Genomic DNA, 22624 nt, shown 5'->3' with positions numbered 1-22624 from the left:
CTAATATATAGCTTACTTCAGGGATGCTCTTTTTAAAATCTCCCCAAAGGCTATAAAAACTGGCTTCCTTAAAATTTGAAAATGCGCAGATAAGACATTTATACAAAACAATCAGTTTATAAACTTTAGCTGACAACACCCTGACAGTGGTTTTGGTCATTTATTGTTTTGTAGTCCATATTTGCTCCCCTCCCATGTCTCATTAGTTTCTAGAAACTGTCCCTTTCTAAGATAAACATATTTATCACCATTTTGGGGTTGTTAGCAGACCTGATAGTACCTTGTGAGCTGTGGTTGCCCCTGTGCCCACCAAATAAACTGAGGGGACACCCAACCTAAACTGGACCAGGAAGCCTCTTCCCAGGGGATTGGGAAGCAGTCCTAAGAGGTTAAATCTTGGTCTGTCTCTAAGGAGACAATTGGGAAATGTACACTGGGAATTGTGGGTAGCCATATTCTTCCTTGTGGAAGAGGGGGTAGAGGAAGCAGATATGCAGAAAGAGAGAAAATGATTCAGAGAAGAGTACAGAGAGGAGCAGAGGCCAACAGAGAAAAGAGATAAAGAGAGAACGCTGAAAGCTCTGGGGCTCTCGTTACCGTTGGTCCTGAGCCCCATCTATGCCTCTGCCCTTGGGTACTACACTTACACAGTATCTTTCTTCTTAGGAGTCCCCCTGCATTTGGAATAAAGTATCCTTGAGGATTACTCAACCAACAATCCTAACTAGAACAAGAATCCTAATAGAACACTTTTGTTCAAAGGCACAAGCTTTCAAAGTTAAACTAAGGCAATCTGTTGAAACTAATTCAAACTAGCTCAGTGAGGACAAGTTTCTGCATCATTCTAAGTCTTAATTTCTGATTGGAATTGATTGCCAATATTTTCTTTGCTGAATAATTGATTCAAGAGACTAAAAACACTTTTCAGCAAATTTACTTCCTTTTAATATGGGAGAATAACAAAACATAACTCCTTTTTGTATAGTCAAAAAACCTCAACTTTACCTTCTGTCCAAATGTCTCAGGCCAAACCTAATTCTTGAATAATGTTACTAATATTTTGTAATAACAGCACTCAAGATAAAAAATTGGGCATATATAGGTATAAAGTGTTTTAAAATACATTTAGTTTTTATTTATCTTCTGGATAGTAGAAAGGCATGTAATTTTACCAATAATGGTAAACACTTTTAGAGCTTTAGAGATTTTTCATCAAAAGCTATAGTTTAGGTTGAATTTCCAATATAGAGGCACAAATGGATTGTTAAGAACTTAGAATCACAGAGCCAGATGGAAGGAAAGCAGTCTAATCTTTTCACATTATGGAGTAAGACCCAGATAAAGAGACTTGTCCTTACTTAGCTAACTTGAATCAAAGAGAGGGCCAGAGCCCTTGTGTCCCAGCTCCCACTCCAATTGCTTTTCTCTATGTCACAGGGACACCCGACTGTATAGTGGCCCCTGTGCTCCCTGCTCTTTTTTCCAATCAAGATGCTGAAGTGCATATAGTTCCATGAGGGTAGCACTTGAACAATGCTCACAGGAGGTCTGTGTTTGAATGTGAAAGGAAAGGGTAAGGAGAGAAAAAGAGCGAGAAAATGTTGTCATGGGAATGCCTAGGCAAATCACAAAATAAAAAAGAATTGAAACTCAGTCTGCTCTCTCAGACTTCGTTTATTCAAGTAATAAATCAAGACATTTGTGTCAAAACCAATGCAGTGTAAAATAGACTAAAGATAAGCTTTTCAACCCTATCAATACTGTCTTCTAAGTGCTAAAATCTTTTAAAAGGGACACCACCACACATTTATCTATATTGCTGTTAAAACTACAATATGGGCATTTGTGCAAGCTCTCTCTTTGTTCTAATTCCTATTTTAAAATTCTAAATTGCTCACCAAAAAGGATTAATGTAAAGATAGAATTACCTGGAATACCATTTTATGTGCAGAACAGTTTCTAAGCTCACAACATGCTTGGGAAATTAAGTGTTAACCCCAGATAAGACAGTGATCTCATGGGGGGAGGGGGCTAGGTATACCTGGCAGGGCAGGGGGTCAGTACTCAACTCCATAAGGGAATTTAATTCAACCAAAATCTGGTCAGAGAAGAAAATATCAACCATTAGGGGCAGAGAGCTTGGAATTCTGGCCCTAAAATTCCATAACAGGGATTTGTTTTATTGCTCAAAAAAGGCACTGACTCTTTCATATCACTGAACATTAATCAGCCTTTCTGAGGTTCATTCCATCATTTATCCATTCATTCAACTAATTGTGAAGTGCCAGGCACGGTGCTATTCATGTATATAACCATCCCAGTGCCCACTGGAGTCCCAGATCTCCCCCAGAGAGAGGCAAGCCCAATGTTTGTCTTCCTTGCCGTCAAGTCACTTGACAAAATCATTAATCTTTAGAGACAAGCTGAGGTAGATGAAATTAAATTGTTTTAATACTTTTATTTCATTAAACAGTTCCATTCCCTTTCTGGATTCATAGATTTATAATCACAGAGAGTCAGAACTAGAAGGACCTCTGAGAACAAATGTAATAACCAGCTTTGTTCAATGAGTTGTCAGGGGTCGCTTAACTAGATAACTAGTTAGTAGGAAGAACCAGAGCTTTATTTTCATCTCTTAAATTCCAGTGCCAGTGACCTTTATGCTAAATAAAAACTTTCCATCAAAAACTTACACACTTATATTTCAGACATTGGTATTACTTTAAAGCAAAACAATCCAAGACACAGAAAGTTAAAACTATTTTCTCTAGTCTGCCTGCCAGGGCTTGCCTATAAGAAAATAGAACTATGCCACCCTTCTATTCACTGTCTTAAAGAAGAACTACCCAACCCTGTCTCCTTCCCACATAAACCTCCCATGGACTCCTTGTCTGTCTGGTTCATTCTCCACTCTGTCTTCTAAACTTGAACATCCCTAGAAGCTGGTAATAAAAATTCAAAAAGGTGATTGCTTTTGAGATAAGAAAGAAGAAAAAGAAAAGGAACACCAATAAAGAGAGGTAAAATTTCTGGGAAATTTAAAGTTATAGATGAAAATTTGGGGGAGGGGTGCTGTAAAAATGGTATTTGGGGGAAGATCATTAAAATATACTTCATTACTATGATTTAAATACCAAAAGTCACTATTATTTCAAAACATTAAATATGTAAGATATAAAGACCTAGTTTAAAAAAAAATTGGAAGTTTTCCAAGATGATTATAGAGGAAGCTTTCTGTCCCTCTCTTTTGTGTTGTGTCTGTTTTATCTTCATAGTCTTTGTATCCTTAGCCCCAGATTCAAGACACATATCAACAGTTCCTCTCATTCCCACAGAGAGGCAGCAGAACGTGGGGTCCAAGATATCCTTAGGGCAGCTCTGGACTCAAACCATGGAACATTTTCTGATTCACACTGACAGACTTACCACAAGAATGTTACAGCCCTCAAGTTGGCATTGCCTAAGGGCTGGAACTCCATGTCCTCCAAACCCAGGACTTCATTGCTTCTAGAAAGCAGTGCTTGTTCACATAAGGCTTGTCACTAGACCTGGTATTCCCAAGGGTCCTTCTCCCATCCTCTCCACCAGAGAAAATAAAAGTATTGGGTCCCCAGGTTCTAGGAAGTAGTGGGTTGCCTTCCAAGGAAATCTCATCTTCTCAGAAGACACTGAGAGAAGGCTGAAAGAGCTCTGCCTTGTAAGTGGATAAGGAGAGTTCTGTCCTGAGCTGCCACATCCTAGTCATGGGATCCAGCAAGTTGCTGATCATCTACAAGCATTTTGTCTCCTCATTCACGAAGGATAATAATGTATATCCTCATGGAGTTCTGATGTTTTAATAAGAGGAAATAGTGCATTGGAAGCTCTCTATTGGCCATAGAGTACGATAGTTCTTTGTACTGTAAATTAAAAACCAATTGATTTGGTTTGCTGCACTCACTCCCTATGATATTTGGAAGGATGTAAGTCAACAATTTTCATATTTGATCCTATTTGTTTCAACTGTGAAAGAATAAATTAAGCCATCTGGGGTACTGTAAAAAAGAGACTTTATACTTAAGATCCATATTTTTCTGCTTAGAAAGTTGATACAAGGACTTCAAGCCTATGAAACACACATAGTCATAGACTTTGCTTCCATATAACCGATATTTCACATTAAAATTTTTTAAATGTTTTATTTATTTTTGGTACAGAGAGAGACAGAGCATGAGACGGGGAGGGGCAGAGAGAGAAGGAGACACAGAACCGGAAGCAGGCTCCAGGCTCTGAGCTGTTAGCACAGAGCCCGATGCGGGGCTCGAAACCACAGACGTGAGATCTGACCTGAGCCAAAGTCGGAGGCTTAGCTGACTGAGCCACCCAGGCACCCCAATTTCACATTTTTAATGAGTACATCAGGTGAAAGTTTTCATTATGGGTAATCAAGGGCTTTCCATTCATACCTGACAAGAAGACATTTTTAATCAATCTGCTGCCACTTGGTGGTGACTTCTATAGCTAAATTCCAAAGCATGAGAAGACTGGGGAATTCTCATACAGTAATCTATCAAATCCAGACACCTTAATCTGCTCAGGACTGGGCAGATAGAAAACCTCTCTCTGTTAATTGTACTCCTTTCTCTAACACAGAAAACCAGGCAGGGATCACCTGGCTAATAATAGCCATCAGGTATTTAAAGGACTTGTGGTCTGAGGTGCTAATTTCCCAACTCCCATCTTTCCTGTGCTAGACAGAATCACAAGGTTTCACCAGCAACCTCAAGGATAAGTTTCTGTAGCGCTGCTTCCTAATCACCTCAAATCCTACCCAAGATGGACACCCTACATGGACTATGTGTTCCCTGGTCCTACCCAGGTGACCCACTGATTTTCCTCTCTTCTTCTCTTCTCTCTTCTTCTCACAAGGCTATTGAGGGTCCCTTTTACTGGCACTACATTTTAGTACACAAATCTAAGCTTTTAGTCCAGAATCTTATAATGCTTAATTTAGATGGGGCAGATGTCTGGAAGTCCATTCACAAAAGTTCCTACATGAAGCAGACAAGGCAGAAATATACCCACTTGGACCAGCTCCTAAGGTACCTCTCCCTAAAAAAATGGCTCCGAGGCTTTGGTTTACATCCCCGGGAGGGGAGAGTAGGAAAAGATAGAGTTTTCAAATTATCAAACCAGCATCAAACTACATAAACAATTACTGTGTGACCCCATATAAGAGATGTGGCTCTAACGCATGGGTATGTCATTCCTCCTAAATCCCTGTAGGAAATGAGTGATACAAGAACTAGGAAGGAATGTAAACTATTTCTTAAGGAAGCATGTTAACATCTCTTTTCTTCCAAGAATTCCCCTCTGAACAGAACTTGGGCTCATCCTTTCTCCCCAATTCTTAACTGCGATTCTACAGGTTCCCCATTAGAGGGGAAATAGAATGGAAGGATAGTGTGTAGAAGCACATAGGAAAGAGCCACAGAATCAGGATGAAGCCACATCATTTCCAAGCCCATGGGAGACCCATTTTCTAATGTTGTGATTTTCATCCATTTCTCCTGTGAGGTCCCTGAGAGTTCCCTCCACGTCTACCTTCCCATACCCAACAAAAGTCCCCATTCTTCTCTCAGATCCCACCAAACCCACACACATGCTCTTCCTCACCCTCACCACTGTCACCTATAAATATGCAAAGTATAGAAAATTGTTTAAGATGTTAATAAAGCATACTTTTTAAAATTTTGTCCATCCATTTTAGGAGCTGTATACCTGAACTGGGTGGAGAGAGCACCAGCACAATAAGGAGGTAGCGTCAGATGCAAAGAATAAGATGCTAATAACAATAAGCCAGCATGGCCATGATTGGAGATAAATAAAGCCCAGAAGAGCTGGAAGAAACCCTGAAGACCATCCATAGTTATATCTTCCATTCCTGCTGGGAAATGGAGGCTGGAAAGTCAATGCCCAGGGCTATAGATAGCCTCTTTGGTTGGGCTGTGGGGGGCAATGGGAGGTATATGTGGGCCTTAGAAGGTCAAGCATCTAAAGATGTGGCTGAGTTCCAAGGCTGCACTCCAGTTCTGAAAACCTCCACAGAATTCACTGAAGTCTCCTCAAAGTGCCCAGAGCCTATTCCACTGAATAGGTTTTGCTTCTGTACTTTTATTTTTGAAAGGGAGAGATTTCCTCCTTCTTAGCTACTCCCTCTGAAATTGGGGGAATGAGCCTCTATTTTTCAGGGTGGTTATGATGAAAAAGGGCTTATAAGAAAATATCTGGCATAATAGCTGACACATATAGGGCTCAGTAAAGGTCTATGTACTTCCTTTATCCTTCCCTCAGGTCTTCCCCTAAAAACATGTACTTCCTTTTCTTCTCCTATCTTTGTCAGAAATCTTGGGAAATAGTTATTCATCCTATTCTTCCAAACAAAATGTTACTAATGGCTGGGAAAGATGGCAGAGCAGAGAGGAAAGATCCAGGCCCAAGGATAGGGACTGTGGCTGATGAGTACCTCTGCTACTGAGGTTCATCCCATCGACGGTGCAGGGGACATCCAAGTGTGAGAAACTGGGAGCCCTGGTGGGCACATCTGTCCCTATTCTCTATTCTCTCTACTACTGGGAACAGCTGGGATCTGGGGATTCAGCCATATAGGCTTTCTTACCTTGAGAGGCAGAGCAGCAGACAGGGCCGGGAAGCTCTTGCTGGTCTGAATGGGCGGACAGTATCTGTAGAGCCTTGCTCTCCTAGCTCGCACAGTGGTGGTGCTGCCCTCTTCACAGTTCTTGGGGAGAACCTGGCAGGTGGCAACACCTCTCCTCAGCATAGCACTTTCACCCCCGTCAGTAGCATGAGTCAGGGTGGTCTGTGGAATTGAACATCCCAAAGCATCCCGAGACTGGGGGTCCATGCTCCACTGGTCCAGAGGGGCAGTGATGACTGGCCGGTGCTTCCAGCCCGTGGAGGGACTGCTGCTTTCATTGCTCATAATGGGATCTGGGATAGGAAGTCTGCATGACAGGGGCTGTAGTCGTCCAAATTTCCTGGAGGCAGGGGCGAGGGAAAGCCTGTCATGTGGGGATCTGCAGACACCACCCCTTCTTAAATCCAGATCCTGGGGTTTTTCCTCTCTCTCCTCCTCCTTCAGAGCAGAGCAACTGAAAGCAGCTGGTTCCTCTGTCCCAGAGCCCCCCTTCTTCAGCAAGAGGGAGGGAGGAGCTGCCCAGCTCTGTTTGTGCCTGAGGTCCCAGCCTGCCAAGAAGCCAGTCCTGGGACTTGGGAAAATGTGTCCCTCCTCCGGGCCCCCTGGGGCTGCTGTCCAGGCTGCAGAGGCTGGAGACTGGGAGGGGAGAGCTCGGGCAAGGGGGGCCTGCAGCTGGATGAAGAGGAAGGAAGTTTTCATGTGCTGTTGCGCGGGCTGTTCAGCCATTTCCTCCAAGGGGGTAGGGCCCTTGCCAGGGACGAGTTTCAGACCTCAATGCCCAGGGATGCAGATGCCAGCAGCTTTGGGCAGACATGACTTGGCCCCATGGTTCCACTGATACCCTGAGGAAGAAAATGACACACCATCAGCACCCAGGGCAGTTTTCAAGGAGCTGGAGATAGTGTTGCTATGAGACTGGACTCAGCACTCACATTATAGAATCACAAAACCTGATAGACTGATGGAGAACACTCTAGGAATGAGAGGTAGGAGGGGGTAGTCAAGACTCAGCACTCTCACCTTGGTGAGTCTGATGGAATTCCTTTTTCTTAATTAAATGTCCCCTTCCCCATATTTGAAATGAAAACATTAAAGTTATTTGTTTCATTGTTTAAATGTAAATTCTATATTAGCTACATTTGTTCTTTGGTGTCTGACTTGTGAGATACTGTGTGATTTGTAGATGAAGCCTCCAGGACATTTCAAAGTGTACTTTTAATCTGCCTTGCTTGCATTGTTAATGCACAGTTTTTAAAAAATAGTTTGTTTTCAAATTGGTTTCCATAATACACCCAGTGCTTCTTCCCACAAGTGCCCCCCACCATGACCATCACCCTCCCCCTTCAGTTCGTTTTCAGTATTCAATAGTCTTTCATGATTTATGTCCCTCACTTTCCCCAGCTCTCTTTCTCCCTATGGTCCTCTGTTAGGTTTCTCCTGTTAGACCTATGGGAATGCACAGTTGTTTTAATGAATTTCCTCTTTAAATCCTGTGGTTATTTAGGAGTTCCCCAGTGTTAGTCCCACAGACCGACATCAAAATACATGGTATCACACACACACACAAACACACACACACACACACACTAAAGAAATAAAGATGAAAAAAGGCTAAGGAAAAAAAGAGAGAGAGAGACAGCAAGATGAAATAAGAAAAAATATGCAGATAACAAACCAGATAGGAGAAGCTTTTGCTTGTTTTAAGAAAATACTTGAACTTCTCATGAAAACTAAAGCAATTCACCTGAAAATTCACTGCGTAGTTCACTTTCAGGGTGTTACTATAAGCTCAATATCTCTTGCAATGGAAAAGAACATTTTGAGTCCTGAAGAGAGACGTGAATAGGAGGCGGGAAAGGTCTTTTCTTTTCATTTGAACTTGATTGAAAGGGAACCAGAAAATTATGCTCTGAGACAAACTGAGCACATAGCCCAGAAAGTTGGCTGCTCAGCAGCACATGAGCCTGAGCTGTCTCTTTCTCCTGACCCCTGGCCAATACCTTACATTGGCAGTACTGCTGAATTACTGCAGGGCCATGGCCTTGGCTGACCGTTCCTGGCTAGGATGTCTTTGAAAGTTCTCAGGATGGGTGGTTGGGGCCCTCTGTTTATTTTTATTTTAAATATCTTCACACAGCCGTTACACCCAAGGTTATGGCAGCTCTGCCCACGTTTCCAGACAGCTGACAAAGGACTCAGTGTACATCTACTCAGAAATGTGTCCAGAGCTGTCTAGTCTAGGCACAGGACAGTATAATCCGTATATAACACAGATCATTACAGAGAAATCTTTGGCAAAACAATGTTATGTCCAAGTCTTAGACCCCTCCATTGAAACAGTGATATGTTGATCTGATCACACTGTTTTTCAATAAAAATCCTGTGTTGACTGATGTCTAGTCCTCTTATGTAATTTTCCCATTCTCCTATAAAAGTACTTGTGTGAATATTAATCACTCAACAAATACTAGCTTGTTAAAGGGATTTGGGTGAGAAAAACCATCTTTTTGTTTTTGCCTTTCCAGGTGCCAAGCATTACACTAGGTGCTTTACAGACTTAATGTTATTCGAGGCAGAACACAACCTGGTGAGGAGATGGTGTTATCTCCATTTTGCCCTTGAGGAATGTGAGCCTCATGGAAGTGAAATAATTGCCAGATTGCCCAGGGTTTTAAAGAGCCATCATACGAGAAGTTTCACTTCAGCTTCAACCTCCCAATAAAACTATGTACAAACAAAAAAAGTATGGTGGTACTGGTGGTGTGTTCAGGACACTTCTCTCTTCTAACTTGTTATCTGTAAGCTTACCACAGGAGTGACTACTGTCAAATATTTCATTTCTAGGTTGTATAGGTTTGAATAGAAGAGGAGAAAGAGCTGACAGAATGGCTAACAAAATTTACATGGAGGACACATGTAAGACATCTCCTTAAGACACTCTTAAGTATTTGAGCGGCACCTTCAGGGAGGGCTGGAATTCTGTAGGAAAAGTGTGGCAAGTGCCAGAGAAACATGGGTTTCTGCTATGATGGAAATAGCACTCTGATTAAGAGTGTGTATTTTGCCAAACAGACATTTCTCCAAATCCATTGTGTGACTGTGTGATCTTGAGCAAGTTTCATGACCTCTCTGATAATTAGTTTATTCTTCTCTAAGATGAGATAACAATATCTATTTTATAGAGTTGTTGAGAGGATTAGGTGGAAGTGTATATAAAGGGCTTACTTAGCATAGTAGCTGGTACCTAATGGTTTATCAATAAATGTCAGCAGCTCTTAGAATTTATATCCACATACTATTGAGTCCTACAGAAAACTGGTTGGTCCAATGACACGATGTGAGCTACAGCATGAAATATGTATATTTAACCTTCATTGGGCAATCACATGCATGTTTTCACACTTCTCATGTGATGAGGCTAAGAGCTAAGGAATTAAGTGGGATGAGGGAAGAGTCAGCAGTGAATTTGGGGTCTGTACACATGTGCTTGAGTCCTCACAGCAAGTTTCTGAACCTCAGTGCATTTACCTGAGAAAGATAAATTTCTGAGATTCCTTCCTTACAGAATTGTTTTGAGGATCAAATGGCATAATGTATGCAAGAATACTTTGTAAACACAAAATCAATATATCTTAAGTTTTTAAAAGTTTATTATTTATTTTGAGAGAGAGAGAGAAAGAGAGAGAAAGTGAGAGAGAGCACAAGTTAGGGATGGGCAGAGAAGAGGGAGAGAGAGAATGCCAAGCAGGCTCCATATTGTCAGCCCAGAGCCCAACACAGGGCTCAATCCCATGAACCATGAGATCGTAACCTGATTTGAAATCAAGAGTTAGATGCTTAAGTGACTGAGCTACACAGGCACCCCCATATTAGGTCTTTAAGTCAGAATGGATTTTGTTATAATAACATCAGTAATAACTAAATTAAATCATTGTCTCTGATTTTTCTGAAGACTGGAGATTTTTTTTTGTCTTGAAAGGATTCTAGATTGATTCCCACCATCACTGAACTTCAAGATTCATAAGGTGTGAATTCAAACAACAGATAAGTTCAACTATATATCTGCTAGTGATTTCTTCTCATTACTTTTAGAGAGAAAAATAACATTCTAAAATCTTAATAAGGGTGGAATGGGGGATGGGCACTAGGAAGGGATATTAAATCACTCACTTCTCTCATTAAAGTTTTTTTAATGCTTCTTTATTTTTGAGGGGGGGGGAGAGAGAGAGAGAGAAAGGTGCGAGCAGGGGAAACACAGAATCTGAAACAGGCTTTAGGATCTGAGCTATCAACACAGAGCCTCAGGTGGGGTTTGAACTTGCATAGCATGAGATCATGACCTGAGTCAAAGTCAGACACTTCTCTGACTGAGCCATGCAGGCACCCCTAATTTAAACTTATGACAACCTTATAAAGAAGGCAGCAGGATTCTCCTTTTAGAAATTCAGAAAGAGAATAAAGGAGATGAAGTAACTTGCTTAGAGCAACATGATTTGGGAGGGCAATAATTTGAGATTTTCACCCAGGTCTGGCTCTTTCCCCCCACTAGGATGGGTGGACCCAATTAACACAGCTTGTTCAGCCTGTCTGTACTTCCTATATCCAAAGTTTGGATTCCTAGGAAAGATCTACTCACCACTCATGTGTTACATTTGCTGCTGAGGGAGCGTCTCTAAAGTTATTCCCCTAGTATTTTTAAGAGCTTAAATGTTTCAAGATTGTACAAAATGGTCAATCAAGTCAAGTGGTGAAGATTTGTTGTCTGAATTGAAGATAAGTAATTCTCCCAAGAGTGGTGATTCCAGAGAACAAGTGTTAGAGGTGCATGTTCCAGGGAATACCAAGGATTCCAGGAAATGTTCTATTTGGGGTTTAAGTCAAAGGAGTCACAACCTGCCTCTCAACAGTCATTCATTCTATCAGAAGATGGAGTCCACAGTAGTCAGTTCTTGGCAGTCAAACTGGGAGACTTCTGCAGTCACTGTGTCTAATTTGGTTGTGACCTGTTGGCCATCCACAGCCTGACTGGAAGGCAAAATGATAGTAACAATTGCCTCTTCCTGCTATAAAAATGTGTTTGAAAAATGCATTCTTGAGTCAAGAAAGAATGAGAAACATGGCAAAGTGGGAGTGGGGCATGGGACTGAGGAAAAGCTTGCAGACATGAAATGGCTAGGGAGACATGGTTAGGGCAGTGACATTGGACAGAACTGAAAGATATGACCTAGGAGAGTCAGAGCAATACCAGTAATAATCACTGAGCATTCCTATTCATGCCATTTCAAATAAGGCTTCAAGATTCTTCAGGATATTCTGTCTATGGGTTAAAAATACACCTCATAGTTGTGGCTTAGTTTCCTCCTTTATTATAAGGAGATTTGCATAATAGTGCATATGGTAATGGTGTACGACAGTTACCATTTACTGAATGTCTACTATATGCCTGACACTGCCATGGGCATTTTACATATATCACTTCTAATCCTCACACAAAGGTCAATATTACAGTCTCTATCTCAAAGACACAGACACACTGAAGACTGCAGAAATTATTTTCCCAAAGTGACAAGGCAATTAAGTGGATGCAGATTCAAGTCTTTCAGGCTCCAAAGTCTCTGCTCTTTCCATGATGCCACACTGCTTCCAAATGCATCTATTTAGGGACCAACTTTATCTTCTGTTTAATAGACAAACACTTGAGATTTGGAGAGGGAAAAAAACCCTTTTTTAATGTTCTTTCTGAGTACCAGGGGCACGTGTTCCCCTCAACTCCACCACCTCTTACTTTCTTCACACTTACTCCCCTGTGACCATTTTTTGCCTCTCTCCAAAAAGCAAGCTCAGCTCATTTCTTCAGGAATTGACATCATGTCAGATATTCTCCCTTGTGATGATTATTTTTGGAAGAACCACATGGATTTTTTCCATTTCCATCCTGTTTCTATTTCCCTTACTGCTTGTCACCCTGACCCTGCCCTCCCCCCAACATGGGTGTATTTTGAGTGACTCTTTTGTTTTCAGTTGATATGTGCCTATCCCCAGCATCTGATCACATAAGATGACTGCTTTTGAAGTAAATGTAAAAAGTTCTTAAACAGTCTAGAGTGATGGCTATGAGGAACTCAAATGCTCTGCTCAATGTCATCCCCAAATTGCTGTCCTCTAGTTGAAGGTTTCTGCAGACCTTTCCACTGTGGAAGTGCTGAACAGTCAAAGGTGGGGGGCTTTGCAGCCAGGGTGGGAGCAGACTCCACTTTATAGCAGGGGGTGGGTGAGATAGGGACAGTTTGTGGTGTGAGGGGTGAGGTTTGAGGTGTTTGTGTTCTGGGACTCAGGTCAGAGCCAGAAGCTTCCTCCTTCACTTAATACCTAATTGTTTCAGATTGTTCCTCAGTGAAGCCACCCCTTATGGTGTTTTGAGTTTATCAGAAGTAGCCTTCAAAAAAGCTTGATTAGATGAATAGGGATTATGTCTAAAGGCACTTTTTATAACTAATTAGAGAGAATGACCCATTTCTACTAAACTTGTAAGAACGTCAATTTTATCTAGTGTTAACATGTGCCAAGGGCTTCCCATTTACTATCCAATTTAGTCTTCAAAAGGCCATAGGATGATGAAACTGAGGCCCGGAGAGGTGAAGCACCTTGCCTAAGGTCATTAACAAGAGGCAAAATTAGCCCTCAAGCCTTTTTTGTCCTAAGTCCAAACAGGGGTCAAGTGCTTCTCGGTGCATCCCTGTCCTCATTCCAGCCCACTCTGAATCCTTTCAGTGCTCAGTGCATCCCCATTTAACTGATTTTATGGGTTGCTGCTACATTGGTCTTCTAAGACCCCAAGTCTCTCATGCCTATAACCTGTTGTCACCAGTCTCCAGCTTAAAGATAATTTCAACAGCTGGTTTGCTTGTAGCTTCCCTCTTTTTCCAACCTGTTCTCCTACTGCTCTTCCATATGATCCTCCTTATGCAGATGTGCTCCCCATGCAAAACTTTCACTTAGACCCTTGCTTGGACCCCTTCCCTTCTCTGTCTTCCCCCCCTGTGCAAACCCCACTGCCTTCTGGGATCCTGTATAGATTCCACCATCTTTCTGACACCTTTGCCAGACACTCCAGCAATCAGTAATCCTTCTCTTTCTAGCACTTTCTGCCAATAACATTTATTGTGATGTCAGTCACATATTGTTCCCTATGGGAAAAGAAAGCGAAAAGAAAGTAGGAAGTTTCAAAAGCTTTGGAAATTTTCTTTTTTCAAACTCCTGACTCAGTCTTAAAAATCCAAAATATTTTAGTGTTGCAACTATTCTGCTCCAAGTAAAACATTTGGCTTCGTTGTAAACTCAGATCAGAACTACATATTGGTAATTTTTTATATATACCAGACAATAAAATTCACTTGAAACACTATCAAAATATAACTCAGCACTGAATTTGGAAAGCTGTGTGTGTGGCATAAAGTTGCATGATGAGATGCTGTCTAAATAAAAGTGAAGGAGGTTTTGGGCCCCTGGGTAACTCAGTCAGTTAAAAGTCTGACTTTAGCTCAGATCATGATCTTTTGGTTTGTGAGTTTGAGCCCTGTTTTGGGCTCTGTGCTGACAGCTCAGGGCCTGGAGCCTGTTTCAGATTATGTGTCTTTTTTTCTGCCCCTCCCTTACTCATTCTTTGTCTCTCTCTCTCTCTCTCTCTGTCTCTCTCTCTCAAAAATAAATAAACATTAAAAAAAAGTCTCATTACTAAAAAAAGTGAAGGAGGTTTTACCAGATCTTAATTAAAATGATTACTAAATACATATTGATTTAGCATCCACTCTTTATTCTGCAGTAATGATGCTACTGCATTACTGCAAAAACGGTCCTGTAGGCAGTCTCAGAAGGGAAAACACTGTGATCTTCAGTCTTTCTTGGAACTTTAGATCTTTTGCTCTATTCTCTAATTCCTGCAAGGGCAAAATGATCTGGAATCAAGCCAGTCACCTGGATCAGTGTTAAGTGCAATTTCTGTCCCAAGAAGAGCATGATGTGATCTCTTAAGTAATAGGAAGGGAGAAGATAATATTTGGGATCCTAACTCATCCAAAATGGATTCTCTGCTTTACTTTTAGGATTTCTTGGCTTCTGACTATAATTCTTTTTTTTTTTAATAGTTTATTGTCAAATTGGTTTCCATGCAACACCCAGTGCTCTTCCCCACAAGTGCCCTCCTCCATCACCACCACCTCTTTTCCCCCCTCCCCTTTCCCCCTTTCCCTTCAACCCTCAGTTCATTTTCAGCATTCAGTAGTCTCTCAAGTTTTGCATCTCTCTCTCTCCCCAACTCTCTTTCCCTCTTCCCCTCCCCCTGGTCCTCCGTTAGGTTTCTCCTGTTTTCATGTTAGACCTATGAGTGCAAACTGACTATAATTCTTGAAGGTGCTTCAAGACAAAGGAATGATGTCCAATGGAGACAGGCCTAGGCTTTATTTTGGAGAAGAATAATAGAGATAAGAGCTGTGACCAGATTGAAGTCCTAGCCACATACCTCACCAGTAGCAAAAGTTCAACCTTTTTATGTGAAATATAAAAATACCTGTCCTAACTCAGAATGTTACTGAATAATTACCATGTAAGGACTAGGGGAGAATTTAAATCCTGATTTTTTTAAGATAAGGCAAATTGAACAATCAATGTTTCTAACATCATTGGTACATATATCATTGCCATGATATGACACAAATTCACCTTTTCAACAAATGTTGTTGAGTATCTCCTGTGTGCCAAGGAATACAGGAGTAAGTATGCACTAGTCTTGCCCAGACGCAGTTTGGAACCAGTAAGGTACGGCCTACATAGAAAACTCTGAATCCAGGGGCACCTGGGTGGCTCCGTCGGTTACGCTTACAACATGTGGCTTCAGCCCAGGTCATGATCTTGCAGTTTTGTGAGATCCATCCCTGTGGCTGACAGGTGGAGCCTGCTTGGGATTCTCTTTCTTTATCTCTCTCTCCCCCTCCCCTGTTCATGCCCTCTCTCTTTCTCTCAAAATGAATAAGTAAACTTAAAAACAAAAACAAAAACAAACCCTCTAAATCCATACACAAGCAAGTACAGGGCTCAGAAGAGTCAAGGGGCAACTGAGTGGCTTAGTTGGTTAAGCATCCAACTTTAGCTCAGGTCATGATCTTGAACTTCGTGAGTTCTAGCCCTGTGTTGGGGGCTAGAGGCTCTCGAGCTCTGTGTTGACAGCTCACAGGTTGGACTCTTCTTCAGATTCTGTGTCTGCCTCTCTCTCTGCCCATCCTCTGTCTCTCTCTCTCTCGTTCTCAAAAATAAAACATTAAAAAAAAAAAAAAGAAGAGTCAATAGACAAATGCTATTATAGACTGAATGTGAGTGTTTCCCCAAGATTTATATGTTAAACCTACTTCTGATGTGATTGAATTTGGAGGGAGAGCCTTTGGGAGGTGATCAGGTCATGAGGGTGGAGACTTTTTGGTGGGATTAGGGTCCTAAAAAGGAGAAGCCAGAGAACAGTTCATTCTCCTGCCTATGGGCACACAGCAAGAAGTCAGCAGTGTGCAACCAGGAGGAAGGATCTCATCAGCACTGAATTGGTTGGCACCTCTATCTTGTATTTCCCAGGCTCCACAACAACAAGAAATAAAGTTTCTGTTGTTAAGTCTCTCTGTTTATGGCATTTTGTGATAACAGTCTGAAGTGACTGAGACAGAAATTCATACCAAGAAATGGGGTGCTGCTACAACATGTATCTATAAAGGTGGAAGCAGCTAGGAAACTAGGTTATAGGCAGAGGCTGGGGTTTAGGTACATGCTAGACAAAGCTGGGATTATCATAAAGAGGCTTTTATAAACAATTCTGGTGGGGACTCAGAAAGGAAAGAAGAGCTGTAAAGAAGGTTTCCATCTTAGAAAATACATAAATAATCACATAGAGAAGTTGATAGAAATACAGATGGTAAAGGTCATTCCTACAAGGTCTGGGATGGAGATAAGGAACATATTACTGGACAATGGAGAGAACTTGCCAGTGATGAAATTGGGCATTTCACTGAGATTTCTTTTTTTTTAAATTTTTTAAGTTTATTTATTTTGAGAGAGAGAGAGAGAGACAGAGAGCGTGAACAAGGAAGGGGCAGAGAGAGGGAGAGAGAGACAATCCCAAGCATGCTCCACATTATCAGCACAGAGTTCAATGCAGGGCTCCAACTCATGAATTGTGAGATCTCAACCTGAACTGAGACCAAGAGTAGGAGGCTTAATTGACTGAGCCACCCAGGCACCCCTCACTGAGGAGACTTCTAAGCAAAGTGTTGAAGAAGTGACTTGGGTTCTTCTGACTTCTTAAAGTAGAAGATGAGAGGAGAAAAATAATTTAGAGATGGAATTATTAAGCAAAAGGGAACTATAATTTAAAGATTCAAAAAATTCTCATACTGAATAAAATCAGAATGTGTTCGGAAGAGAACTTAGGGTACGATCCAGCAACCACTGGATAAGGAGATTAGTATGGGTGTGAAACTGCCATGTAAGAAGTATCATGAATGACTTTTGAAGATCAAGGTGAGATGAGAGTAGGGAAGAGAAAGCAGCTTAGAAAATACTTATGGATGTGGCTCTGCAATAGATTTCATAGCACATACCACAAAGTGTCATTACAGAGTTCTTTGTTTGCTTAATTATTTATTATAAATAATTATTAATTATTTGATACCTGTTTCCCCTAGTACCACAGCAGGCACCAAGTGATTTTGTTCTTCACCCCATACCTAGTCCCCAGCACAGAGCTTAGCACACAGAATCTGCTCAATAAATACTTGTTAAATGAAGAAATGGTATATATATCATGTATATATGTACCCCGCTGGATCCAAGCTGCTTCTGGGCACTGATGAGTGCATACTTACTTCTGTAGTCCCTGGCACACAGGAGATGCTCAACAACATTTGTTGAAAAGGTTCTTGCCTTTAATAAGCTTTTAATCCAATGAGGAAGACAGAAAAACAGAGCTTTAATACAAGACAGAATTTGATAAATTTTGAAAGGGGGGGACAAGTAGAGATTAATTCCAACAGAGCTGTCAGGAAGTCTAATGGAAGAAGCTCACCTGTGGCCTTGCAGATCAACATTACAATAGGTAAAGACTGGGGAGTCATATTCAAGGCTAGAGGAAACTAGAGAAAAAGCACAGACATAGGACATGATAAAGCAAGTTCAGGGCATGTATGCTATGGCTCAAAATGATGGAGTGCATGTAAAGCATGGTTTACAATGAAAAATTGAGGGGATTTGCTCTAGATCATGGAGGGCCTTGAAAATACAATTGAAGGGGTCTTTTAAGGATTTTGAGGAGGAAGAGACTTCAAGTCTGCAACACAGTTTGTTAGTGTATTCAGTTCAGCGTATTAGCCCAACAAACCTTCCTTGAGGACCTGGCAGCAACCACTTCTCCACACTGTGATGGGTGTGAATGTGCCAGGCGCTTCACAGACCACATTTCACGAATCCCCATGGTAGACACTGGTTCCCCACCAGTTTATATACATAAAAAGAGGCTCTGAGGGCAACTTGACCAAGCAGCAGACTTAGTAACTGGTGTGGTCTGCCAGACTTCAAAGTCATTCTCTGCAGCACTCAAGCTGTGTTCCTGTCAGGAAGCAAACAGAAATGCTGCCTGAGAACCACACTGTGTCCTTTTTGCGGGGAGAAGAACAGAGTCAGTCTGGTGCACCGAGGTTGGTGGGCACACAGCTATGCCAAGTGGGCAGATGCTGATAGACATGGGCACGTGGATCTGGCTCCCCTTTGCCTGGCAGACCAGTCAGTACTGACTACCACGGCTGGATATGAATGGATGTACTTCTCACACACAATCTATGCCTTTCAAAAGGAAATCTTCTAATATCAGGGAAAAATGGGCCTATTTATCTTGAAAGGAGTAAAAGAAGAGTGAAGGGTAGGGGGCAGAAAGCAATACCTGAAAGTATAACTGTTTGAAATAAAATGCCTTTCATTAGGTCTGTGCAGATGTTTAAATTATGGAAAATGACTGTTTATTCCATTTAGCATACATATGCATTAGGGACTCTTTTTCAATTTAGCATCACTTCTTTCCCCCTGGTAGTCAGGACGGCCTCATAAGGAAAGAAAATGTCCTTCCCAGTGACGCAACTTGAAAGATGCCAGGAAAAGTGACATAGATCCAAAAGTTCTACCCTTACAGAATAATTCACCTGCGGTTAGGGTGGATTCTCCTTTAGAATTCCAGTTACTCTAGGGCCAACCCCACCATATCCCCAGTATCTTGGTTCAAGTAGTTTTCTGAGTCTGCTTCCTCATATACTGTCCAGGTTCAGCAGCACCTGGAGATGGGAGTGGGGCAACGGCCGAGAAAATGGGCCACAGGAGGCCAGCGACAGTTTTACCCTCACTCACTATTCCAAATGAATGCCACACAAGTCAAGGGCCTGGGGCAGCTAATGAAGATGAAGTCTTACAACAGCACAGGTTTTTATTGGGTTTGGTGCTTCCAACTGAAGTTGGAGAATTTTCCTTTAGTCACTTTCTACTTTTAAAATGTGGTAAACAATGTAAAAAAATTTTTAAAGGCAAGCTTCATCCTTTCCAGCTCCTTGTTATTACAAATATTTGCTTCAAAAAGAAATACATTAGCATGTGTACACACACGTGACTGTGCTTTTTGTTTGTTTTGCATTTAGCAATAGGAAAAACACAGTTAACACTCTTTAAAAAATTCAGCCAAGCAGAAAATTGGGAACAGCAGCAGCTGTGAGAAGAGACATGTGTACGGGGTACAAATGAGTTTTATTCCATCTGAGTCTCTCTGTCCTTCTCAGTCACTAAAGGCCCGTCCAAGGGGCAGATGCTATGATGCTGGCAGTGATGATATTAGAGAAAGAGACACAGAGAAAGAGACAGGAGGGAGAAGCAGTTCGATGATTGGTTTTACCAGAAGCTCTTTAAATGCTTTGAGTCTTTCTATTTCTGATGGCTCCCATACCTGCTATATGGGCAGGCCTTGGCTTTGAAGTGAGCCATCTTCCAATGGGCTAATCTTGGGCAAGTCACTGGGGCTTCTTTTCTCCCTTATAAAATGATGATAATAATAATAATGTCTCCTTCGCAGTAGAGAAACAAGGGTTGAACGAGATAATATGTGAGAAAGCAACATATAGAATGGATATATTGCCATGCACAGGTGAGTTATTTTTCTGAATATACAGCTTCACCCAAAGTTACAAAATATCCTTGGGGAGCATGGCTTCTCTGATAATTCTAACACAAATCTTAAAAGATGAATAGGAGCTAGCCAGTCAATGAGGAGAGCATAGGTGTTTTCAGTGAGCAAAACACACATAAATCATGAGGCACACAGTATGCACGGAAGTCTGGGGTGTGGGGTGGGAGGGGTGGGCAGAAATGAGCCTAGGTGGTTTGGCTTAGTAGCATTAAACATTAGGTTTGAGCCAGATGGTGGGAGAAGCTCTATACTGCAAGGTGTTATATACTTTGCTAGCAAGCTTGGATTTTGTACCCTAGAACAGCATTTTATCTATTGTGTTCAGTGAAATTTTAACAAACATATTTTTACATTACTCTTCTTTTTTCACTTTATTTACTTATCATAAGTGTACTCTTTAATCTCCACCACCTAATATCTCCATATCCCCCTCCCCTCTGGTAACCATCACAAACAGATTTTTACAAGTTTCTATAGTCAAATGAGTTCAAGATTAGTTAATCCTGTTTCTTTACTGTAGGTCTCCCCAGAGCCTTTAGTATGCCAATATGCTCCATGAATCTTCAATAGGGAATGAACTGCAATATTTCTTCAGATTTGACTGCAGGATCTTTTCCTAACTCCTTCTCTCTCTCCAACTCCCACTGCTCAAGGGTTTCCATCTTCTAGCTTCACACATTGGTACATGCTGCCACTGTAAGGAGCCATTTGTTAGGTTCACTGCATATCTGTGCTTGTAAATGTTACTGTGGTTTTGCCAGCTTTTTCTGATCTCTCTGCTCACCAAGATGTTCCTCCAAACTTTCTCTTCACATGGTCCCCTGCTTCTCCTGCCAGTGAATGAACTCACTTCCTACTCTGCAGAAAGGATGATGTCCAAGCTGGAGGCTGGCTTTCTCCTCCACACTTCAACATATCTACATCCAGAGACTCTGTCCTGGTTAGTACCAGAGACATCTTTCTTCCTTCCAAAGGTGGGTGCTAACATTTTAGTTCAAGAAGGGGAAAGAATTGTCAGAGAAGGGAAGCTAACTATTCAAAGTCAGAGGTAGTAAGAGGCAGAGAGCTGGCTGGAATCAGCCTCCTGATACCCAGGTGAGGGCCATTTCTGCCCACAATACTGCCTTTCAAATGTCTCCTAGAAGGTAGCTCCTAGTCTAAGAAGCCCAAGTATATGATAGATGTATGTCATTAATACATTTTTTTATACTGACATAAAACTACCTTCTCACATTATGAACATCTGTTGATAGTAATGTGCCAAGTGCTTTTACTAGAATGGTTTTGTTTCCTTTGCTTTCACTGCACTGCTTCTTTAGGAAGAACCATTCTAGTTCTAGAACTACCCAGAGATTAATATAATGCCTTCTGTCTTAACAACTAAAACTAATTCTTTCAGCTGTCTTTCATAGGAGCTCCATTTCTTTTTTCCATCATTCTCTCCAGGCCACCACTGTGTTGAGGATGCCCCATGAAGCAGGGTGTTGAGATATACCTTCGTTTCAGCAGGCAGCAAACTCCGTTTTAATCACTCTATCCCCTGAGGCATAAATACCACAGAACCAAATACACCAGTGTGTTGGCTTCGCTTAAAAGTTTTGGATTCAGAAATAACAATTAGTAAAATGTCATTTAAGCCCTTTGGTTAATGATGTCTCTTGGCATCAATTCAATTCAACACCTTTCTTTCTTTACTGTTCATTTCTTTTGGTATTTAGAGGAGAGCCATTCTTTTTTTTTTTTAATCTTTTTAATGGTTCTTATTTATTATTGAGACAGAGAAACACAGCATGAGTTGGGGAGGGCAGAGAGAGGGAGACACCGAATATGAAGCACAGAGCCTGATGCGGGGCTCGAGCCGACGGACCATGAGATCATGACCGGAGCCAAAGTTGGCCACTTAACCAACTGAGCCCCCCAGGTGCCCCTAGGAGAGCTATTCTTGACCTCTTTCTTTCCACAGGTACTTTGGGTAGAATTAGTTTTTGTTTATTTGTTTTTAAATACATCTTTAAAATCTGTATGGCTATTTTTGAAGTTTTCAAACTCATTGCTACTTTAATCACTTTTTCCAGGCACTATTTCAATCCAGATACTTTGGAGGAAATGGGCCTTAGAACTTCATAGCTGCTACACACATGTCCTGAATAAGAGTGCTTGTTCTCCAAGTTTAAAGCAATCTGATTTGGAAGGAATGAGAGAGGTAGCTTGTGTTTGAAAATAGCCAGCTGAGTATGGGAGGCTTTTTCTAATTACCATAGAAAGGTACTTTGGGGCCTGACTAACCCCCAAACCACAAACTATAAATGTTTTACAGCTTGTGAGCATAAATATGTTCTGAGATAATCTGGGGCATTCATTCACAAACCATGATAATTTGAACACGACAAACCCAAGACTGAACTATTTGATTAAGTCAAATATTATTAATTCATAATGAAGAGTAAAATTACCATATGTAGCAGTACAACCATATGTTTATACAGTCCATTTATCTTTTCAAAGAAGAGTTATGTGTCTGTAGGATCATTTTATCCTCCCAGCAGCTTTTCCTCCAATTTCTTTCTCATTTAATTTATTTCTTATATTGCCACCAAGGATGCTTGCCCATAACACATCCACAAAGCAATGGCGATAAGCGAATTTGTGGCATTTTTTTTAACTTTTTTTTT

The 22624-nt window shown here is 41.3% G+C and overlaps 1 protein-coding gene across 1 annotated transcript in view; it reads right to left on the bottom strand.

Moving 5' to 3' along the window:
- LOC115300764 overlaps positions 1-7496 on the bottom strand; it is a 68472-nt gene extending 60976 nt beyond the window's left edge. Inside the window, exon 1 of the mRNA XM_029950289.1 lies at positions 6659-7496. Coding sequence (XP_029806149.1) covers positions 6659-7423 — 765 coding nt within the window. The 5' untranslated portion in view covers positions 7424-7496. The remainder of the gene's footprint in view (positions 1-6658) is intronic.
- Between the last annotated feature and the right edge of the window lie 15128 nt (positions 7497-22624).

Source organism: Suricata suricatta, chromosome 1, assembly GCF_006229205.1.
Source record: "Suricata suricatta isolate VVHF042 chromosome 1, meerkat_22Aug2017_6uvM2_HiC, whole genome shotgun sequence".
In the NCBI taxonomy this organism is placed as follows: Eukaryota; Metazoa; Chordata; class Mammalia; order Carnivora; family Herpestidae; genus Suricata; species Suricata suricatta.
Note: the sequence above shows the minus strand (reverse complement) of the source record. Positions and strands in the feature narration are given on the sequence as shown.